This window comes from Hippoglossus stenolepis, chromosome 20 (assembly GCF_022539355.2).
Source record: "Hippoglossus stenolepis isolate QCI-W04-F060 chromosome 20, HSTE1.2, whole genome shotgun sequence".
NCBI classification, from domain to species: Eukaryota; Metazoa; Chordata; class Actinopteri; order Pleuronectiformes; family Pleuronectidae; genus Hippoglossus; species Hippoglossus stenolepis.
Genome location: NC_061502.1, coordinates 20,541,211 through 20,561,766, shown reverse-complemented (window position 1 = coordinate 20,561,766; position 20,556 = coordinate 20,541,211). Strand labels below are relative to the sequence as shown.

Sequence of the window (20,556 nt, the reverse complement as noted above, 5' to 3'; positions counted from 1 at the left end):
AACTTGTTCAGGTACAAGAATGCAGCAGAAGCAGCAGCTGCAGGTCTGAACAGGAAACAGAGGTGTGTGTGTGAGTGTGAGTCTGTGAGTCTGTGTGTGTGAGAGTGTGTGAGTCTGTGTGTGTGAGAGAGTCTGTGTGTGAGTGTGAGTCTGTGAGAGAGTGGCATCACACCCTGATCCTGGATCAGACGTCTAACCTCCTCTGAAGTAAAAACATGTTACCCAACACTGACGTAAATAAAGATGGCCGACATGACAGCTCCTACAAGTGAAGCCAAAGCATCTCCATCGCCCCCTGGTGGCTGGCTTAAGTATCCTCCATGTTAGTAGATGGGAAATGTAGGAAAAAAGGAGATTTTTTTATTTCTTTGTTGTGAAAGTTTTTACTGAAACACAAAGTTTATTCTTTTAAAGAAAAAACATTACAATTTAGAACTAGATCAAAATGAAGTAGAATAATATAATAACATTTTCATATGTACAAGTTCAGTACAAACTAAAATCACAAAGCTTTTCACAAAACTTTCAAAAAATCTAAAATTCCACAGAGTCATTTAGAACCAGTTTTTAAAAACAGTTTGAAAAAGCGGAGTGAAAACATTAGCGTGTGACTCAGTGACCGTCGGGAGGAGGTGATGTCGTCATCTCCGCGCTGCCTTGCGACTCTCGAGCAGCTGAACCACCAGGCGGCTCTTCAGGGACGACACTTTGCTGCTGTAGTTCTGCTGCAGGACGGACGCCAGCTCGCCACGGAGGCGCCGCAGGCTCGGCAGGGAGCCGCAGTCCGGCACGTTCAGCAGCGTGTGGAAGAACTGCAGCCACAGGTCGCTGTGCGGGTTCCTGCAACACACACCAGGAAATCATTGTAAAATTGTTGTAAAATTAATTTCTGCTGGAAACACAAAAACACCTGCAGTAAACAAACACTCACCTTCTAAACACAGCGTTCGTCCTCCAGACGCCATCTTCCTTTGTGACCTGCATGTACGTCCCAAACAACAAGCAGTAAACCGTCCCTGCGATTCCAAAGAAGTCCGTCTGAAAACACAACAAAAGACAAAGTCAGACCTTTGAGATCAAACTGTCTGGATTCAAATTAACGTGTTTTCTGTCAGAGCGAAATAGATAAAACACCACTAATGTTAAAACTCTTACATTATGAGAAACATCGGACAAATTCGTACAGAATCGTTTCTAAAAGTCCAAGAGGTCCCGCTGCGTCTGTACCTGATAGTTCCACGGCTTCCCGCTGAGCATCTCTGTGCACTGGAAACCCGACGTCAAGCACTTGGCTGTGAAAGCAGTGCCTTCTGGGAAAAGCTCCATGTCAATGCTTTGTCCCAGGTCAATGAGAACGAGGCCGTGGTCCAAGCTCTCTGAATCGAAACACTTGTTCTCCAAGAACCTGAAGCACAGCATCATGGTGACACGTCAACAACATGTGACCACAGGAGGTGTGAGCGAGTGCACGTGTTGATGACGTGTGAGCGAGTGCACGTGTTGATGACGTGTGTGACATGTTGCTCAGAGGCTGGAGGTCAAAGTTACACAAAATGCAGCGTTTACATTTCATCAGAATGAATTAACAAAAAATGCCCAAAATAAAAATCATTTTAATTTACCACTAGAGAAAAGCAGCAGATCGTCACATTTAAGACGCAAAGGTTTGATAACTGAGATCATGACGATGAAAACACGAACTTATTTGATCGGTGAATGTAATCATGACTTCTGGAAAGTGACTTTGGACATGTTGGTGTCAGAGGTGGAATATTCATGAGCCGTAGAAAGGCGATACATGCGGAGCTGGATGGTTACCTCTCCCCCAACAGGAAGTTGTCCGGCTTGATGTCGGCGTGGATGACGTGGACGCTGTGCAGCCGCTCCACCATGTGCAGGATACAGATGGTGAAGTACATGACCAGAGGCTGAGGCATCACCTTATCGCTCAGGGCTTTGTACATGTTCACCGTGTTCTGAGGGTCACAGAGAAACACGTCTTATTCACGTTCACGTTCCAGTCAAACTAACGTCAGAGACGTGCTCACGTACCAGCAGGGTGCCGTAGTTGTGAAGCTCCCCGAGCAGCACACTCCCGTTGTGGAAGAGGTGAGCCGAGCTCATGCTGCTGTAGAGGTGTCGGACGCCGGGCTGCAGCCGAGCGTCCAGCTGAGTGTGGACGTAGAACTCCCAGGGATTGGCTGGTTTCTGAACCTGCGGCACGAAGAAGAAACAGAGGGGACGATTTCCAGATTCATCTCTTCTGACACTTTTACACCCTTTTTATTAAAGTAGGCGATTTGAATGTTTCATACGGTTAAAACATTAAATAAAACAACATGCTGTATTAGAGAAAACCAGTCTTGTCATTGTGGGACGCACAGTGTTTGTGTACTGGTGAGCTTCATTTATTATCCTACCAGAGTTAAGAGTCTTAACCTACAGCTGCTGCCGCTCTCACCTTTAGAATCATCCTCTCTGAGGTCATGGGGTCAGTCGCCTGGTAGACGGTGGCAAAGGCTCCTTCCCCGAGGACGCCGTCGACTCGCAGGGACGCCTTTCCTGTTGGAGACATGAACGTTTAGTGAGAGACTTTGTCATCAGCTCGGTCACGGTGCCCCGACCTGAAGAGTCACTGAAGGTTCCCACTGACCAGCAAGAAAGAATCATCATCACTACACCTGAATATCAAACTGCTTCTTCACCGGGAAGAAAAACCTTTCTGTCAATATTGACTCAGTTTCATAACGATCTGAGAGTATTTTAAACTTCTCGTGATAAACTAAAACGTCTCTAACTTAGAGTCTTGTGCTTTAGCTTCACTGTCTGTTGCTGAGTCAGTGGACCTTCAAAACACCCACAAGGTGTTTCCGTCCTTTAACAGCGAATCCTCATCAACCTCGTGGGTCACGATCGGACGACATCAGTCTATGATGTCACTCTGCTGCTGCTCGGAGCAAATACTTTCACTTTATAACCGCAGACAAGTATCGATAACTAGCATTTTACATATTAGTGATATTTCCTTCATTTACCACCGATCACAGTAACCATAGGATTTATGTGTGTAAGACATCAAACAGACGGAGGACGATGTATTTAAAAGGTCTGTGCCTGTAACAAGCAGCGACCCCATTCAGTCCTCATGCTAAGCTGCGAAGGGAGTTGATCTCTTACCCATGCTGATGGTCATCTTTGGGGTGATGTTGGGGATGTTGCAGGGCCAGGTGATGCAGCGGGGGTGAGAGGTGAGGGGCGGGGTCAGTGCAGACAGCAGACCAGAGATCAGTTCGCTATCCCAGGGATCCGACACCAGTGGGACGGCCACTGTCCCGGCTGTGTTCATGGAGACGTCAGCGCTGGCCGTCATTCCTCTGTCGGGACTCATGGGTTCATCTAAAGTGCTGAACCGCAGGGACTGCTGCTCCGGGCTCATGGGCACGTCGGCACAGAGCTGCAGCTGCTCTGGACTCATGGGGACGTCCAGGGTCCTGTTTGGAACAGTGTCTGCCGCCTTGGGTCGAAGGGGACTGAGGAAAGCGTCCAGATTTGGCTCCACTTTGACCTCGGGGCTTCTGATGGACGTCCAGTCCAGTTTGAGAGGACACTCTGGGCTCATGGGAACGTCGTGGGCTGGTTTCTCTACTCGCTCTGGACTGGAGGGTTTGTCTACATCTTCTTTAAAGATTTGAAATGGTTCACTTTTGGGTCCGACTGAGCTCTCGGGCTCCTGCGAGGCTGGTTTGGGAGGCTGCTCGGGGCTGGTGTACACCTCCCAGCCAGGCCCTGAGGTCCTGGGGAGGGAGGAGTCTGTCGGACACAACGTCTGGTCTCTGAAGGAGAGCGCGGTGGGAGGAGGAGGCTGCACCATGGTGATGGAGGAGGTGGTCAGGCAGTGATGGCTGCTGGCGAGCCCTTCGCCGACGATGGTGCCTTGTCTCACTGAGGAAGGGACCAGGCGACTGGATTCAGAGAGCTTGTCATCAGACGGACTCTGCTCTATAATGGGGCTGAGCAGGGAGAAGAGAATATAAATGTCACAGATACACAGAGCGGAGTCCGAGAGAACTTCATCAGATCATCGTCCTCCAGTGTTACAGACTGGTCACCTTAGTTTTTTGGGCTGGCGTCTGATAAAGGGATCATCACCAGCTTCGCTGCCATCACAGTTGTTCTCTGGAGAAAAGGAAAAATTAAGTGTTTTGGAATAAACCAAGTTCTTGACACCATGAAAAGTTTTGTTGTCGTTGAATATTCTGCTGCGTTTGGGATAAAAAGGTGATTTTAGGTTCAGGTACCTTGGTCCTCGAAAAAGTTGCTGCTGAACATGGTCTTGTGCGTGAAGGGGGTGGAGACACACTGGGCCTGCATGTCGAAGTCCGTGGTGCTGTTGGGACAAGCATCCAGAGAGTTGAGGGAGTTGTAGCGAGCTCCCCACATGGTGCTCTCGTCTGGCATCAGGTCCTGAGGAGTCTCCTGACCGCAAAACAGACGAGTGTCAAAAACACGGGAACCGTCGCCAATTAGGTCAATTAAAAAATTGTAAAAGTAGTTGGACATTAAGATTCATTCTTAACCTCAACACAACGTGATGTTTGATACTCACATTAGGTTTTTCTGTCTTAGACACTGCGATTTCAGCGAGCGCTCTGATTGGTTTGGGCTTCTCTGCCGCAGCGGGAGCAGCAGCACTGAACGGAACCACAGGCACAAAACCACAGGAAAATGATTCATGTAAATGTCAAACTTTATATGTATTTTTAATCACATTAAATATGTGTATTTAGTTTTGTCAGACAGGACGATGCTAGTGGATTCTTCATTAAAGCTGATAAAGGTCATATTTACCTGCCGTTTTCTTTGTCGTCCTGGAAGATGGTGAACGGGGCAGCGGACGGAGGATTCCTGAACGAGGAGTCGCCTCCTGCAAATCATCGAAAGACAGAAAATAAAATTACATGAATTGGGAAAGATTTGCAGCAAACCTTGAAAATGTGAGCCTCTTGTGAAGACAAGAACTCCGGCTTCACGCTCATGTGCAGTTTGTTTTGAACGTGCATAATCTTAATAATTTATTCGTGAATTTAGAACATATTTACCATTTCTTGAGTATCCACCATCGAACCCCCTCTCAGCAACGTGGAGCGCCGACGTGCCGTTGAACTGATCTTCTAAGAGAGTCGGAGCCTGGAACATGTCCATGATGACATCTGGACAACACCAAACCAGAGTCAATGTTAGCCGCTGTCATTTGAACATCTTCTAAGATTCCACATCACCGAATTTCAGTTCGGCGCTTTGGGACCAAGACACAGCTGCTGAGTTACACGTGTGAACGCAGCTCATGTTTCGAATCCAGACGAAGTTGTGAAACGAGGGCAGGAAGGAAATATGTAAGAAAATACTCAATCTGTGTATGTATGTAACTAAGCCTAAGAAAGAAACCCAGTGGTGTTCAGGCGATCGGGATGTGGAACCTCTGTGCTCACCCAGCGCTTCCCGTGTGTTGACCGTGGGCGACGGCAGCACCCTGGACGGTGTGGCCTGAACAAAGCCCAGTGACGTGTTAGGAGTGATGTGAGACAGGTTAGCTGTGCCCCCCTGTGACACTGAGAGACACAAAGAGCAGGAGGTTTAGAAACGTTCAGGAGAAGCAGCGGTCACGTTCCAGGGCTCATCTGTGAACCACAGGTCTTACTCACCGTTCAGTTTCTCCTCTGCTTCCTGTAGCTGACTGACGTCCCTGAGGAAATAGAACAATACGATTAAGGAAAGATCTGAAACACAGGATGGACACAGCTCAGGTGATGACACCGACCCAACAAGGCTTTTTATTGACATGTCACCAGCTGCAATTAAATTCAGTGACTCACAGGTGCGTGGCGTTGTGCTCCTGTGGTCGACCGCTCTGCCAGCGGTCCGGCAGAACGGAAGCATCACGGCTGAGGATGTCGGCGTCCACAGCGGAGAAAGGGGCGGGTCTGTGGAGCGACAGGTTTACCTGCTCATAGCTGACAGGCTGCAGAGCGAGAGGCGCCTGGTGTGCGGGCGCCGCCGCAGCCGCTGATGATGGTAAATGGATGCTCCTGTCAGCAAGGACAGAGGGATGATGGGATACGTCCGAGCTCAGAGTGTTTGTGTCAGCAGGCTGGGCGTGGTTCAGCCACAGAGGAGGTGCAGGCATGGCGGCGGCTGCAGCGGCGGCTTCTTGGGTGAACGTTGACTCAGCGTGTAATGACAAACCAAGAGAGCGTCTGCTGCTCAGATGGTTTGAGGGCCGAGGACGCCCAAAGGGATTCTGGGTAGGATGAGGGTTCGGATACGCGGCAGCTTCTACAACAGACAGCTGAGACGAAGAAACACAGAAAAGTAATGTTTTTATATGTTAAACACAAATCACACTGTACCATGACATTCATTGTGTGGTGGTGAATTCAGAGAAACATGGAATGTGGAGTCTGACCTTCTGTGACGGAGGCTGGCCGCTTAAACCACCACACGTTTCCAGATTCTGCACCACCTGCTCCAACATGGACTTGATGTTGCGGATTCCCTCCTCTTCCTCCCTCAGCATCTTCTCCACTTTAAAAAGCAAAAATAAAAACAGAAACAACAAAAGATCAGATTTGGACTTTTCAAGCCTTCTTCATGATCTGACGTCAAACTTACTGTTTTCTCTCCGCTGCTTTTCCTTCGTCTCCCGGATCTTGCGGAAGTATTTCTCTGCCCGAACCTCCTCAAATGATAATTCAGAGCCTTCGCAGGCGAGTTCATCCGTCATGTACTCCGACACGGTCTGAACGCCGGAGCCCTGACACGAGCGAGTCACCCCTGAATTCTCGGAGCGGGAGAGTCTGGAGGAGACGGCAGATTATCACATCTCATTGGTAAACAGGATGTGAGCAGTTTTACCAATGTTGCATTCTTTTAAAATGTTGGGTGTATAGAAAAATAAATCAGAAAGTTTTCATTTCTATATATGAAAATTGAATTACAAATATTGAATTGTACATTTTTCTTTTAATGACAAATGGAACATTTTATTAAATCTTTGTGCTTTGGACTGAAAGGTCAGCGGCTCACAGCAGAAGCATAAAATGATCTCACAGGAAACAAACGTAGAACTATAAGAATAGTTTTCACTTACGTCACAATGGTTTTAACTTCAGGTGGTTTGGCCGCCCAATCCACAGAGGCCTGTAACCGAGAGAGAAACAGTGATAACCCCCCTTCACCATTTATCACCTACATGGATGGATTATTGTCTCAATGCTGTATTTTTATGTTTTATTACTTTATTCCCTGGTGTTATTTGTAAACTGTAAAAAACGTTTATAATAACAGTGCGTACTAACAGACCTTGCTCTGGGTGACTGGTTCTCTGTGTGAGGTCATCTGGTTGGTTACATGGGAGGTCTGCAGAGGATTCACACCTCCTGCTTTACAAAACACAGTTAGTAGTTGACACAGCTGAACATTTTATAGATTTAAACCAAGACACAGGTGAAATAAACTCTTACCTGATCCCGGCGTCTGGCTTCTGGTTTGAAACTGCCTGCAGATCAGATTGAGGTTTAAGTCAGATATATAAGACAGTTAAAAGTCCAGGAGTGACTCCACCAGGGTTCTTAACACAGCTACACCCCCCAGCCTGTGCAGCTCTGTCTTTACATCCACAGTATGTGTTTCTCGTCACCTGTATTCATGGAGAACTGTGTCGACTGGCTGGGCCTGGTTCTCCACTGCTTTCTGGTACACGGCGTCCGCCTGTTCATTCAGACCCCTCTGCTCAAACTGCTGTGCCCAGGCCACGTAGAGCGCCGCGGCCCGGGTGCCGATGCCCTTACTGAAGACGTGACTATACAGCGCTATGGGGTCGGAATAGTAACTCGCCTGGAGACAGGGTCACAATGAAGAAATGCTCAGGAGAGACTTGAACAGTGTGAGCAACAAACCAACTCTGGTTGTGTGACGGTTGTCTGAGTGTGAGATGTCAATCAGACTTACACATTTAATGCAGTACTTCACATATCTGATGTCATTAGCATATTGCTCGACGTTCAAAAACCTCTGCACGAGACTGTCGAACACCACAGAGATCCCACTGTCCCCGTCTGCAGGAAGTCTCTGCTCCAGGTACTCCACAAACCTGGAACACACAACCATTCTCTGCATCGTTGAGAAAGACGACAACCAGCGCACACATTACAAACACAACATTAAAGTTGAGGCGTTAAAGGAACCTTTACATAATTAAGACCTTCCTGATGTATTTAAAACATAGTGGTAATATTTAAGACATTTACATGGTATCAAGTAGTGATAATAAAAGTAATACTATGAAATACTGCACATGATATTGAACATAATCTGATGGAAAAACACAGTAATATTGAACATGAATGTTAATATTGAACATGAATAACCAGAGTAGTATTACACACAGTGTTCGTATCATTTAAATGTTGTTGATACTTTATTATTGAACCTTAGCTCAGCCATGCTAACAACCCAACACTCACTTGTCCCACGGATCCAAAGGGTCGTCTCCCGTGTAAGAGCTCAGCCTGCTTTCAAAGCTCCTGGGGGGAGGAGGAGGAGGAGGAAGATTTAAAGAAGCGTGAATAACGTCCACATCTTCTGGTTTTATGACAATGAAATAAAACAGCGGCTGTGCTAGCAGCGCTGCTAGCATCCAGCTAGCTCCGGGTAACAGTCGTGTTTGGTGCAGACTTACTGTAAATATGAGGAGAAGTCCATCTCGCTTTATGCTTTTAAAACGTCCTTTTCCCCGCGAGTCGACTCCTGCTGTTGTGTTTTATTGTTTCACGTCACAAACTTCGACGGGAAACTTCCATCGTTGCGTTTGTTTTCTCCTCAGAACCGACGCTGCTCCGGCTACGTTTGAAAATTCGCGCTCAGCCAATAGCAAGGCGTTGTCTGAAAAGGCCACGCCCCCGTAATGTGACGAAACATCCGGAGTACAAAAAAACCCACAAAATAAAACATTCAAATTGTTATTTGTTATTAATGTTTTATATCCTTGTTCTTATTTGTCATGTTTTTGTCACGGCTACTTTGAAAGGTGCTTTATAAATACAATTTGCATTATTATTGTTATTAAGTATATACCTTAAATAGGCTCTATACTTTGTTCATGTCAAAACGTACAAAACAAGCCTGAAAACATCAAAATCTATTTCAGTTTACTCCAGCTGGGGGTTAGTGAATATAAATTAGTGGGTAAATATTTGCATATTTCTGTTTAATTAAATATTAACAAATAAAAATAGATATCACTAAACGTTTTTCAAGGGTGAAGTTTAATGTGAAAGGTTTCCGTCCCAATTCGTTTTTCCGGTTTCAGTTTTCAAAATAAGGACGCAACTCGTAGCGAAAACTAAAATTAAAATTTCACGGAAAATGTAACGTGGTGTAAATTTCCCACTTTGATTGTGTAGCGCAAAATCCAACGTGGATGTACTAATATGATTTAAAAGGGTCAGTTTGTTGACAGTTAAGATCAGAGACTGAGTGAGAACACCTGCAGGATGCGGCAGCACGAGGCTAACGCTAAGCTACCGGTAGCTCACGCTGAAACGGGTGTGCTTGTGTTGCTTGTGTTGTTGTGTTGTGTGTTGTGTGTTATCTGTGCAGGTTTGTTATCGTCACCCAGAGAAATAAACACAAACCAGCTGCTACGTGGAAAAGGACACGAACCGGAAGTGAGCGATGACAGTGAGCAGCCCGTGAGGGGCAGCGCGGGAAACCCCTCTCGTGCGGACGAACAAGCAGAGCTCGCGACGTTACGTAGTCGCCATTTTGTTTCCCCGGGAGTAAAGAAACCAAACGGAGCAGCGCCGGCGTCAATAGTCTCCATCACCCGCAGCACCGTCCCCACGGCCGAGCAGCGTCCTGCACCCAGGGCTACATGGTACGTTCTCACCGGGGAGGCCGCCGGGTCTCCGCCGTGTGTCTGCTCCTGGAGCCGGGCTCGTCCTCGGAGCCCACCGGCCGACCGGCCGCCGTTAGCAGCACAGCGGCGAGCCGGCATTTTGAAACGCGGGCCCGCGGGGACCAGAGAGCAGTTAAACGGATGTGGTTTGGGTTAGTGGTGGGGACTCGGGCGGGGGACGCTGGAGCCGGAGGTGGATCCGCTCTGTGACTTGTTGCGGGGCCGGTAGCTGCTCTCGCTTGGCCCCGCCACGCGTGTGCCTGAGCCTCGGGGCCTGCGGGCGGCCGAGCCGGGGTTAGCTAGCTGACACCAGGCTAACAGGCGTGGTGGATGTGTGGGACCAGCTTGTTATAGGGTCGGTACTCCTCCGTGACAGGGAGCGGGAGTGGATCTATGTTCGGTTCCGTCGAACCGCGTCGGGCCGTGAAGGGGCTGGGTTCACTTCGCTAGCATTAGCAGCATTAGCCCGGATAAGGTTTGTAAACTGAGACCGGGCTTGAACGATGGCGCCAAAACCCGCACGAAATGTGTTGTTTGGTTAGTAACTGGATCCAGACCGGGCTCGGCCTGTAGCTGGTACCGGGGGTAGAGAGCTGCTGTCCGGGCTCGGCCTGTAGCTGGTACCGGGGATAGAGAGCTGCTGTCCGGGCTCAGCCTGTAGCTGGTACCGGGATAGAGAGCTGCTGTCCGGGCTCAGCCTGTAGCTGGTACCGGGGATAGAGAGCTGCTGTCCGGGCTCGGCCTGTAGCTGGTACCGGGGATAGAGAGCTGCTGTCCGGGCTCAGCCTGTAGCTGGTACCGGGGATAGAGAGCTGCTGTCCGGGCTCAGCCTGTAGCTGGTACCGGGGATAGAGAGCTGCTGTCCGGGCTCAGCCTGTAGCTGGTACCCGGGATAGAGAGCTGCTGTCCGGGCTCGGCCTGTAGCTGGTACCGGGGATAGAGAGCTGCTGTCCGGGCTCAGCCTGTAGCTGGTACCGGGGATAGAGAGCTGCTGCCCGGGCTCGGCCTGTAGCTGGTACCGGGGATAGAGAGCTGCTGTCCGGGCTCAGCCTGTAGCTGGTACCGGGGATAGAGAGCTGCTGCCCGGGCTCAGCCTGTAGCTGGTACCGGGGATAGAGAGCTGCTGCCCGGGCTCAGCCTGTAGCTGGTACCGGGGATAGAGAGCTGCTGTCCGGGCTCAGCCTGTAGCTGGTACCGGGGATAGAGAGCTGTCCGGGCTCAGCCTGTAGCTGGTACCGGGGATAGAGAGCTGCTGTCCGGGCTCAGCCTGTAGCTGGTACCGGGGATAGAGAGCTGCTGTCCGGGCTCAGCCTGTAGCTGGTACCGGGGATAGAGAGCTGCTGTCCGGGCTCTGCTTTCTGGTGCACACGGTGGTTTGATCAATGATCCAGAGCTGGAACCACTGGTCTCAGGTGGCAGCTCCTCACTGGGAATGGGACCCGGTTACTTTCTCTGCTGCTGAACTGATTATTGTGTGGAAGCAGCTTCGGGGCTTTAGCAACACGAGGTTCCGGTAATAACGTAATGAGGTGTTTTCTCTGTAGGGATGAGCCCAGGATGACGTGATGCCTCCAAGTACTGAACTAGTGTTTGATTTGCTTTCATTAGCATCATGTGAACTTAAATGTCTTCAGTTGCTGTTCCAACCTTGAATACGTGTTCTTCTCTTTATCTGCACAGATGTCTGGAGACATGGCCACGGATCTTACTGGTGACATGGCCACGGATCTTACTGGTGACATGGCCACGGATCTTACTGGTGACATGGCCACGGATCTTACTGGTGACATGGCCACGGATCTTACTGGTGACATGGCCACGGATCTTACTGGTGACATGGCCTCGGATGTAACTGGTGACATGACCACCGATCTAACTGGTGACATGCCCACCGATCTAACTGGTGACATGCCCACCGATCTAACTGGAGACATGCCCACCGATCTAACTGGAGACATGCCCACCGATCTAACTGGAGACATGGCCACGGATCATGTAAATGGAAACGGCACAGAGGAACCAATGGACACTACAGCAGCCGCGGCCCACTCAGAACATTTCCAGGCGTTACTGGAAGCTGGTTTACCTCAGCAGGTCGCCGAGAAGTTAGATGAACTTTATGTAGCAGGTAAGCAGACGTTCCATGTTGTCTCTAGTCTTCACCTTCTACAGAGAAAGCCTGAGATCTGTGTTTTGAGATGTGCTTGAGTATTTCAGTTCTATGAGTTATTGGCTTTTGCATTTTCTTGAAAGGACAAGGATATTACATCTGTAAATTGTTGTCAACAAACCCCAGAGGTCCATTCTACCAACATGGCATGAATCCAAAGCTTGATTTATCTGCAGTGAGCAGTAGTTAGAGAAAACCACTTCGCTCTTCAGGGAGAAACAGTGGGTTTGTGCCACTGAAGATACTTTGTGAGGCCAGGAAGTCTAGAAAGAAAGAAGAAGGTTAGAATCATTGATACTGAGACAAACACCACGACCACCACACCTGCCCTTTTGCTATTGAATGCTCAAAACACTGGTGACCTGGAAAACAACTCTGTTCACTAATCAGATCCTCCGTGATCAGCTAATAACTCTAAATGAGGGCCTAGTTTTAAGTTGTGTAACTAATCATCAGTGCAGGTAAAATAACGTCATTAAATCACAAGAGGTGAATTTCTTTCACAACATCAATAAAATATCCTGTGATGCGCCTTAAGTACCTTCTTTGTTGCACATCAGTAGGTTTCTCAGCCCGAGTATTGACGTGCTGTGTGAGACTGGATTGAAAGGGTGTAGCTCTAAAGGGTTTAAGGATGGTAGCTGGAAGCCATCTGGTTCTGTGCAGACACAATAAAGCAGCTGTTGGGCTGCAGTCGGTGAATTGTTCTCTTTGAGCAGCAGCTGAAGAAGAAGCCACAGGGATGGGTTTTTATTTGACACGGGGGGGGAATGTCTGTTAAAAGTAAGAAAGTTTTAATATAATCAGTGTTTCTGGCACAGATCATTAATCCATTTCCCAACCTGCTCCATTCACCATGTAATGTTTGTTTTAACACCATATTTACAGTTTGTGTTTTGGTTGTGTGACTTTCAGGCCTGGTGGCACACAGTGACCTCGACGAACGGGCTATCGAAGCTTTGAAAGAATTCAACGAGGAGGGAGCGCTGCAAGTGCTGGTCCAGTTCAAAGAGAGCGACCTGTCACACGTGCAGGTAAGCTGTGAACCGCCTGTTAGGTGTGGTTCGACTCTGACACACAAAGGGCTCTTTGTTAAAGACCATAGTGGTGTTTCTGCCAACCTGTAGTATTCAACTAAACTGAGAACACACCTGTGCAGGGTCACTCAAATATTAAATTATTTAAAAGGTATTATTTTACAGTTAATACATTATTTTGCGTCTGGTATTTGATCTGTTCAATGAAAAACAGGGGGTTTAGATGGACCACACCTAAAGTACAACCCTGGTAATCAAAAGATGAATTGCATGAATTTATAGTATAAAATATCTAGTGAACACCACAGGTTTGTGGAATTTGCGTAAAATTGTCAAACTCTCCGACCCTGGTCTTCATTCTTCACGGCTTCGGCTTAAAATAAACAAAACTATATTTCAGTGAAATTGACCAGAGGTGCCCTCAGTTTTATTTTATGTGACCTCGCATGTGAGCTTTCCTCTTCATGTTGATTTTTAGAAAGCGTGAATATTAATAGTTTGTTTGTGACACAATTGTTTCCTCTTCCAGAACAAAAGTGCCTTTCTCTGTGGTGTAATGAAGACGTACAGACAGAGGGAGAAACAAGGGACAAAAGTTTCAGATTCCACTAAAGGACCCGATGAGGCTAAAATCAAAGAACTCCTGGACAGAACCAACTACACACTGGACGTCACAACAGGACAGAGAAAGTATGGGGGCCCCCCGCCTGAGTCTGTGTACTCAGGGGCCCAGCCCACAGTTGGAACAGAGGTACACTTCAGAGAATCTGAATACAAACCAAAGCTTTCTGTAAATATGACAGATCCTGACTGATGGCTGGGATGTCTGCTATTATTCTTTGTTTTTCTCTAAGATATTTGTCGGGAAGATTCCCCGTGACCTGTTTGAAGACGAGCTGGTTCCTCTCTTTGAGAAGGCCGGGTCTATCTGGGATCTCAGGCTAATGATGGACCCGCTGAGCGGCATGAACAGGGGCTATGCCTTCGTCACGTTCTGTAATAAAGACGCAGCCCAGGAGGCGGTGAAGCTGGTGAGTCTGTCAGGAACCAGAGCCGAGTCGCATGGTAGAAAGAATATTGACTCGTCATAGAGTCTGTTATCACTGACTGACGTGACTTTTTGTGTTTTTACAGTGTAATAACTACGAGATTCGCCCTGGAAAGCACATCGGGGTTTGTATATCTGTCGCCAACAACAGGCTCTTTGTTGGCTCCATTCCCAAGAGTAAAACAAAGGAGCAGATCGTCGAAGAATTCGCGAAAGTCACAGGTAAAAGAATAAATCCTGTTTTTAATACCTTTTGATTTCCTGTCACATCCCTGCAGCTGTTTTTGATTTCATTGGACAACTTGCGTTACTTAGTCTGATTTGTAAATACTGAATTTCTGTTTTTGTTTTCTGGACGTAACAGAGGGCCTCAGTGATGTCATACTGTACCATCAACCTGACGACAAAAAGAAGAACCGCGGCTTTTGCTTCCTGGAGTATGAAGACCACAAAACGGCGGCTCAGGCACGTCGCCGGCTTATGAGCGGGAAGGTGAAGGTGTGGGGCAACGTGGTGACAGTGGAGTGGGCTGATCCCATCGAAGACCCCGACCCAGAGGTCATGTCCAAGGTGAGATTCAGAAGTCGAAGTGGGAGAATTTCTTTGTCATTTAAACAATCTCTTCTGGTCGACTTATTGAATTCTGAGCAGTAGAGACTGACGTGAGGTGTGATCGTCTCCATGTCCATTTCACAGGTCAAGGTTTTATTTGTGAGAAATCTTTCCAACGGCGTGACAGAGGAGATCCTGGAAAAGTCCTTCAGTGCGTTTGGGAACCTGGAGCGAGTGAAGAAGCTCAAAGATTACGCTTTCATTCACTTTGAAGAGAGGGACGGAGCCGTGAAGGTACAGATCTCCTTCGGTTTTTTACTTGAACAGTTCTCACTTCCATCTTCGGCCTGAGTCTAAAGACGTCTGTACAAATGTCTCTTGTGTTTCTCAGGCATTGGAGGAATTGAACGGGAAGGACCTGGAGGGTGATGCCATTCAGATTGTTTTTGCTAAACCGCCAGATCAGAAGAGGAAGGAGCGTAAAGCCCAGAGACAAGCAGCCAAAACACAAATGTGAGAACCGTCTTTTATTTGGGGTCACTGCACTCTGATGTTGTTCTCGTCGTGTCTTTAGCTTTATTCTCATCCCTCGCTCTGTTTTAATCAGGTATGATGACTATTACTACTACCCTCCCCCTGCCCACATGCCGCCGCCTGCGAGAGGCCGGGGCAGAGGCGGCAACCGGGGTGGCTACTCTTACCCACCCGACTACTACGGTTACGATGACTACTATGACTATTATGGCTATGACTATCCCAACTATCGTGGCGGCTATGACGACCCCTATTACGGCTACGACGACTTCCAGGGCCCAAGCCGAGGGCGCGGTGGAAGCAGGGGCTCACGGGGGGGAGCCTCTCCATCCAGGGGACGTGGCGGCGCAGGCGCACCAAGGGGCAGGTCCAGCTTCTCCCAGCGTGGCGGGCCAGGACCAGGCCGTGGCGGGCGTGGCGCAAGAGGAGGAGTGCAGCCGAGAGGGCGAGGAGGGGTACGTGGTGCGCGGGGTGGCCGCGGTGGAAATGTAGGAGGAAAGCGCAAAGCTGATGGGTACAACCAGCCAGATTCCAAGCGTCGCCAAACCAATAATCAGAACTGGGGCTCTCAACCCATTGCTCAGCAACCGCTCCAAGGTGGTGATCATTCTGGTAACTATTCTGGTTACAAATCTGACAACCAGGAGTTTTATCAGGATTCTTTTGGGCAACAGTGGAAGTAAACCAGTAGGGCTTTGATAACAAAATACGTGTTTGTTTTTGTTGGTGTCTTTTTTTTATTTAGAGACTTGATCTGATTGGCCCTCAATCCCATACGGTTGCCTGCATTTTTTCCTCAAAATTGGTGACATCTGGCAAGATATCTTTTTGTACATATTTTAATAATCCGCTTGGACTCAAATAGTAGTCACACTCCCACCTGTTTCTGGCGAACTGGTTTTCTTTTAATTTTTATTTTTTTTAAGATGGTCGTTAAAAAGATTTTCCATAACAAAAGTTGAAAAAACAATTTTAAGATTCAATTCTGTGGTCGAGCTGTCTATTTGGCTTTAGCTTTATGTATGTTTTTAGACATTCTGGTAATCTTGTTCTAAGTAGCTAACAGCAACAAAGCATATGTCTCCTAAACATGTATTTAAAACAAATGAAAATACAATTTGTATTGTCACAAAGTAATGCGTGTCTTGTTATTGAAAAGAAGAAAAAAAAGGACCATCGTAGTCCTATTTTTTGGCTTTACATTTTGGCTTGTATCCTTTTGCTGTTTGTCTGCTTTAATAAACATACACGCACACGTGTACAAAACTTCAAATTGTGTTGCAAATTCATGTTTCGGCAAATTCTCTCTTCAAATTGCCTTCAAATTTTAAGGCTCCTTGTGGAAGGAAATGGACTCAAGGTTTGCCAGTGTTGGCCACATGCTACAGTGTCACCTTGCATGCCATCAAATTCCAAATCACCGACTTCTATAGTCAGCATCTCCGAGTGTTTCTGTATGTGTACTGACATACTTCATCCTTATGAGTTCCTCATGTCCAAAAACATATGTCTCACAAATTGGTGTCCTAAATTCAATGTCAATGCAGCGTAGAGAGTAGGCCCCGCCCCCTACAAGTCTGTCATCCTAGTGCCGTTTGTTACTGGTGGTGTGGGGGGTAAAGGCACAATTTGATTTATTAACTTCAAAGTGAAGCTTTTCCTTGTCCCAGAAGGATCTACCTAGCTGTTGAAGGCCTGGATACTAATCTTGCATGTTATATCTGGAGGTTTGATCTTGTGCTGCTGTGGTCGAGCGCTGCCATGCATGACTCGCTTGTAGTGTTTTTTTATGTTGCTTTTATAGATGGCTGCTCTTAACCCCCCCACCCCCTCCCTCTTCTTTGCCCGTGTCCTGCGTTTTCACCCGCTGCACCTCCAACACTTACTTTCCCAGCCGGGCCGACTCGTGCTTGTCGTCCTCTTTAAGGCATTGACATGTGCATGTTGCGTCAGAGGGCGTATGTGAATTCTAATGTTTGTAAATTCACGTTGGACTTGTTGCACAGTTCTCAGTGTGTGTGCGTGTGCGTGTGTGTGAGAGTGTGTGTGTGAGGGACACAGAACAGTAGATGCCTGTGTAGATTGTAATTCGATCCTGTTTTACATTCTCTAATTGCTTCCTTTTGTTACCTGACTAGCAGGTTAAAGGGGTCGAGGCCGGTCCTGACGCGTCACTATGAAGACTGACCAGCGTATGGCGTTGCGCGCTGCAGGCTGCCAGTGGACGGAATGGTAAGGTCACCTGACTCAGTGGTCCAGCCGTATTCCTGCTTTTTCTTTTTTTTCTTTTTAAGGAGCAGATCTCCTGAAACTGCCACGTTTTTGAAAATCAGAAGCAAAACATGGGCTGTTTTTTATCATTATTATTGTAAAAAATGTGTGACTCTTAAGTTTTAAAAGACCCAACCACCGTTACGACTGAGTGAGCTCACGATGGACAATTGGACAAAAAAGTCTCTGCACTTTTTTTGATTTTTTTTTAATGAAACTTGATGTTACTTTTTTTTCTTTTAGCTTTTAAACTTCATCTTTACGATGGACTAGACGTGATGATCTATGATTATCAGATAATCTGTGATTATCAGGTAGAGTTGAGGTGTGACGATCACCTGCCGTTTAAGGTCGGGCATTCCAGAAAACTGGTTCTTTTCTGAACTAAAGCCAGCGAGGGTTCGTTAACTTCCTCAGTTTCGAGGATGCGTCTCCTCCGTTTCTTTTTGTATTTGAGGAAACGGAGGCTGCCCCCCCCTTCCCCCCTTCCCCTCCAATTCATAGACTGTAAATAAAGATGGATGCCGTATCTCCACTTCCTCCCACTATCTAGAAACAAAGCCAAGTATCTTAGATACGAAGGCTTCCATCTTGCACATTTGGAGACTGTGCAGTAGTGTTAGTGGCGTGGATCTGTGGTGTCAACCAGTCAGGCTCAGCTGTCAATCATGATGTCTCAGAATGTTATTCAGACACAAACTCCAGAGAATATCAACACAATAGTTTCTGTACATTTCCTGTAGTTAGTGTTTGAGAAGCAGGTTGTCGGGTCCGACTCGTTCACACCAACAGGAACATCCAGGCGAGGGGCGGAGCCTGTAGAGCAGCAGGAGGCCGGACATGACGTATAAATTCAGTGTTTACAGCTCATCCACACCGGCGTCGGCCCTCGTCACCAAAAGCTCTGGAATCTCCTCGTCCTCATGTTCTTTACAGCCCCTCTGGCTCCATGTCCCAACTGCGAACGTGGGACGAGGTGGGCTTCACTATATTCAGCCACCAGCGGGGGGTTGAGACCGTTTGGCTTTTGGGAACCGTCATGTCGTCCATCTTTATTTACAGTCTATGCTCCTCTCCTCCTGAGATAAAGATGCACAGGCAACAACAACAAGCACTTAAAGAGTCTCAGTTCTCAGCTGCTCCTGAGATGAGCCTGAACAAGCATCGCTGTCCCTGAACGTGATGAGCAATGATGTCGCTGACGGACAGACCTTTTCTAGCTTTCTATTTTTCTTGTAAAATCTTAAATGCCTGGAAACCACAGTCATAGCTTTGTCCTCCACGATGGGGAAAATTGTCTTAATGTTGTTTTTGTTCACAAAGTGACGTCTGGGGTCGTCTGCACCAACATGTCGTGTTTTACACGAACAGGAAGGAGCAGTGAAGCTGACTTTTACTTATTGAGTCTTTGAGCCGGTCTGGAAGGGAAAAAAAAGTTTCCACGTCCTGCAAAGTTTTAATCCCAGAAGCATAACTCCATGTTTCACTCTGTACGTCACTGTAGACTGATGATGGTGCTATGAGCTGTACGTGGTCGTGACAAACATTTCCTGTAACTGGTGTTGAAGCATGTCTTCACTGTGACATGACGATGTTAAGACTTTAAAGGAGCAGATCCATCCTGACAACCTGAAACTGCTCAGACACTAAGAAACAGCATTTGAGCTCATTAATAATAATCTGCAAAGTGAATCTGTCAGAATAAACTGTCTGATGTTGTTTATGATAAAGTCATCGATAAAAATTGTTTCCTCCTCTCAAGTCTGACCCAAGCTTCATGTTTGTTCTATTGTTCTTTTATCTGATAACTTTAAACTAAACTAAAAACATTCAATTAAAAAAAAAAAACATTCAATTCAGTAAAATGTTAAGCTCCAAATATTAGCACAATAAGGTCAAGACCTTAAAATGTATAAAGACACCAACAGTTCCCACAATGAGCCGTTCTGACTGGAGAGAAAAACTCTAAGTGAAGAAACGTGTTGGTTGGATTTCTCCTTTAAACTCTTTAAACATCAGTTTGTTTTCTATTTCTTTGTGACTCCTGTTTTATTCTTCAGTTCAGAAAGAATTGTGCAGCTTGTTTAATTTTTTCTTCAAACCCAGTTTGTGAAAATCTTGCGGACTTTTGGAATTTAAGGGTCAAGAAATGTTTTTGTTTGTTTTGCTAACAAGTGTGTTTGCATTCTTGCAAATAAATTGTTTTATACTTGTACAGTGACGCGAGTTAAACCTATTTTTCTAATAAAGTTGATGACTTTGACCTTGGTTGTTTTTATTTTACAGCCCCTGTAATTCTTTAAGTAACTGTGTGATTCATGGGTTTAATCTGTGCAGCTCTAAAAGGTCAATGGTAAAATAGAGATAAATATATTTTAAAGAAAATTCTCTTTAAAGCCTTAATATGTATTTAATTACAATGGTACATGTATACTTCTTAATGCAAATATTACCTTTACTATTATCATTCTAGCCACAGCAGCCTGAGAGCTCAACAACTCAAAGGACGTGTTTAAAGATATTTAAAGAAAACTTTTCTCCAGGTGAATTATGTTGTGTGCTGATCCAATCAGATATAAACTTATAAGAGATGAATAGTGGGATTTATATGTTGCTTTTTATTGTCAGTTGATAACTAATAAGTCTTGAATTAAATGTAAACACTGCAGAAGTTAATTGTGTGAACTCTGTAGATATAAATCCAACTGAATCCTGAGTCAACGGAAATCAGAAGTGACGTCACTGGGATCTAGGGTTGCCTGGTCTGTCAGGAAAAATACACTTGTGGTGTTTAGAGTTGATTTGAGCAATTAAACAACAGCTATTATAGCTCATAAATATAGAGACACAAAGATAAAGAGGTCAAATGACTTAACTCAAGATTACACTTAAATAGATGAGTTGTTCCCTGAGTTGAATGTTTCAAAGTTTCCTTTTTTTATCACTTTGGACTTTTAGAAATCAAGATGCTAATGTTTCACTAGTTTCT

General features: G+C 46.5%; 2 protein-coding genes across 8 annotated transcripts; one reads left to right on the top strand and one right to left on the bottom strand.

Moving 5' to 3' along the window:
* Nucleotides 1-363: 363 nt before the first annotated feature.
* bub1 (BUB1 mitotic checkpoint serine/threonine kinase) lies at nt 364-9,638 on the bottom strand. Of its 3 annotated transcripts, none has more exons than XM_035143733.2 (24): nt 8,738-9,638; nt 8,523-8,582; nt 8,008-8,149; nt 7,697-7,893; nt 7,521-7,555; nt 7,360-7,439; nt 7,148-7,197; nt 6,670-6,854; nt 6,464-6,582; nt 5,874-6,346; nt 5,703-5,743; nt 5,490-5,609; nt 5,100-5,210; nt 4,849-4,924; nt 4,607-4,691; nt 4,299-4,476; nt 4,110-4,176; nt 3,178-4,010; nt 2,462-2,562; nt 2,053-2,214; nt 1,819-1,976; nt 1,228-1,405; nt 932-1,038; nt 364-840 (listed from the first exon to the last, which is right to left on the bottom strand). In XM_035143733.2, exons 1-24 carry the CDS (start codon nt 8,758-8,760, stop codon nt 642-644), a joined length of 3,780 nt encoding a protein of 1,259 aa, XP_034999624.2. In that variant the 5' UTR covers nt 8,761-9,638; the 3' UTR covers nt 364-641. The 3 variants fall into 3 exon arrangements, with proteins under 3 accessions (XP_034999624.2, XP_034999625.2, XP_034999626.2); XM_035143734.2 differs by having other exon boundaries at nt 7,360-7,436; XM_035143735.2 differs by lacking the exon at nt 5,490-5,609.
* A 153-nt stretch (nt 9,639-9,791) lies between these two features.
* LOC118099288 (heterogeneous nuclear ribonucleoprotein Q) lies at nt 9,792-19,830 on the top strand. Of its 5 annotated transcripts, none has more exons than XM_035143738.2 (11): nt 9,792-9,934; nt 11,636-12,083; nt 13,041-13,159; nt 13,692-13,913; nt 14,017-14,193; nt 14,297-14,432; nt 14,575-14,780; nt 14,907-15,056; nt 15,154-15,275; nt 15,370-15,908; nt 17,438-19,830. In XM_035143738.2, the coding sequence occupies exons 1-11, from the start codon at nt 9,932-9,934 to the stop codon at nt 17,440-17,442; spliced, it is 2,127 nt and encodes a 708-aa protein (XP_034999629.2). In that variant the 5' UTR covers nt 9,792-9,931; the 3' UTR covers nt 17,443-19,830. The 5 variants fall into 5 exon arrangements, with proteins under 5 accessions (XP_034999629.2, XP_034999628.2, XP_047193983.1 ...); XM_035143737.2 differs by having other exon boundaries at nt 17,435-19,830; XM_047338027.1 differs by lacking the exon at nt 17,438-19,830 and having other exon boundaries at nt 11,636-11,887; nt 11,936-12,083; nt 15,370-16,569.
* The last annotated feature ends 726 nt before the right edge of the window (nt 19,831-20,556 follow it).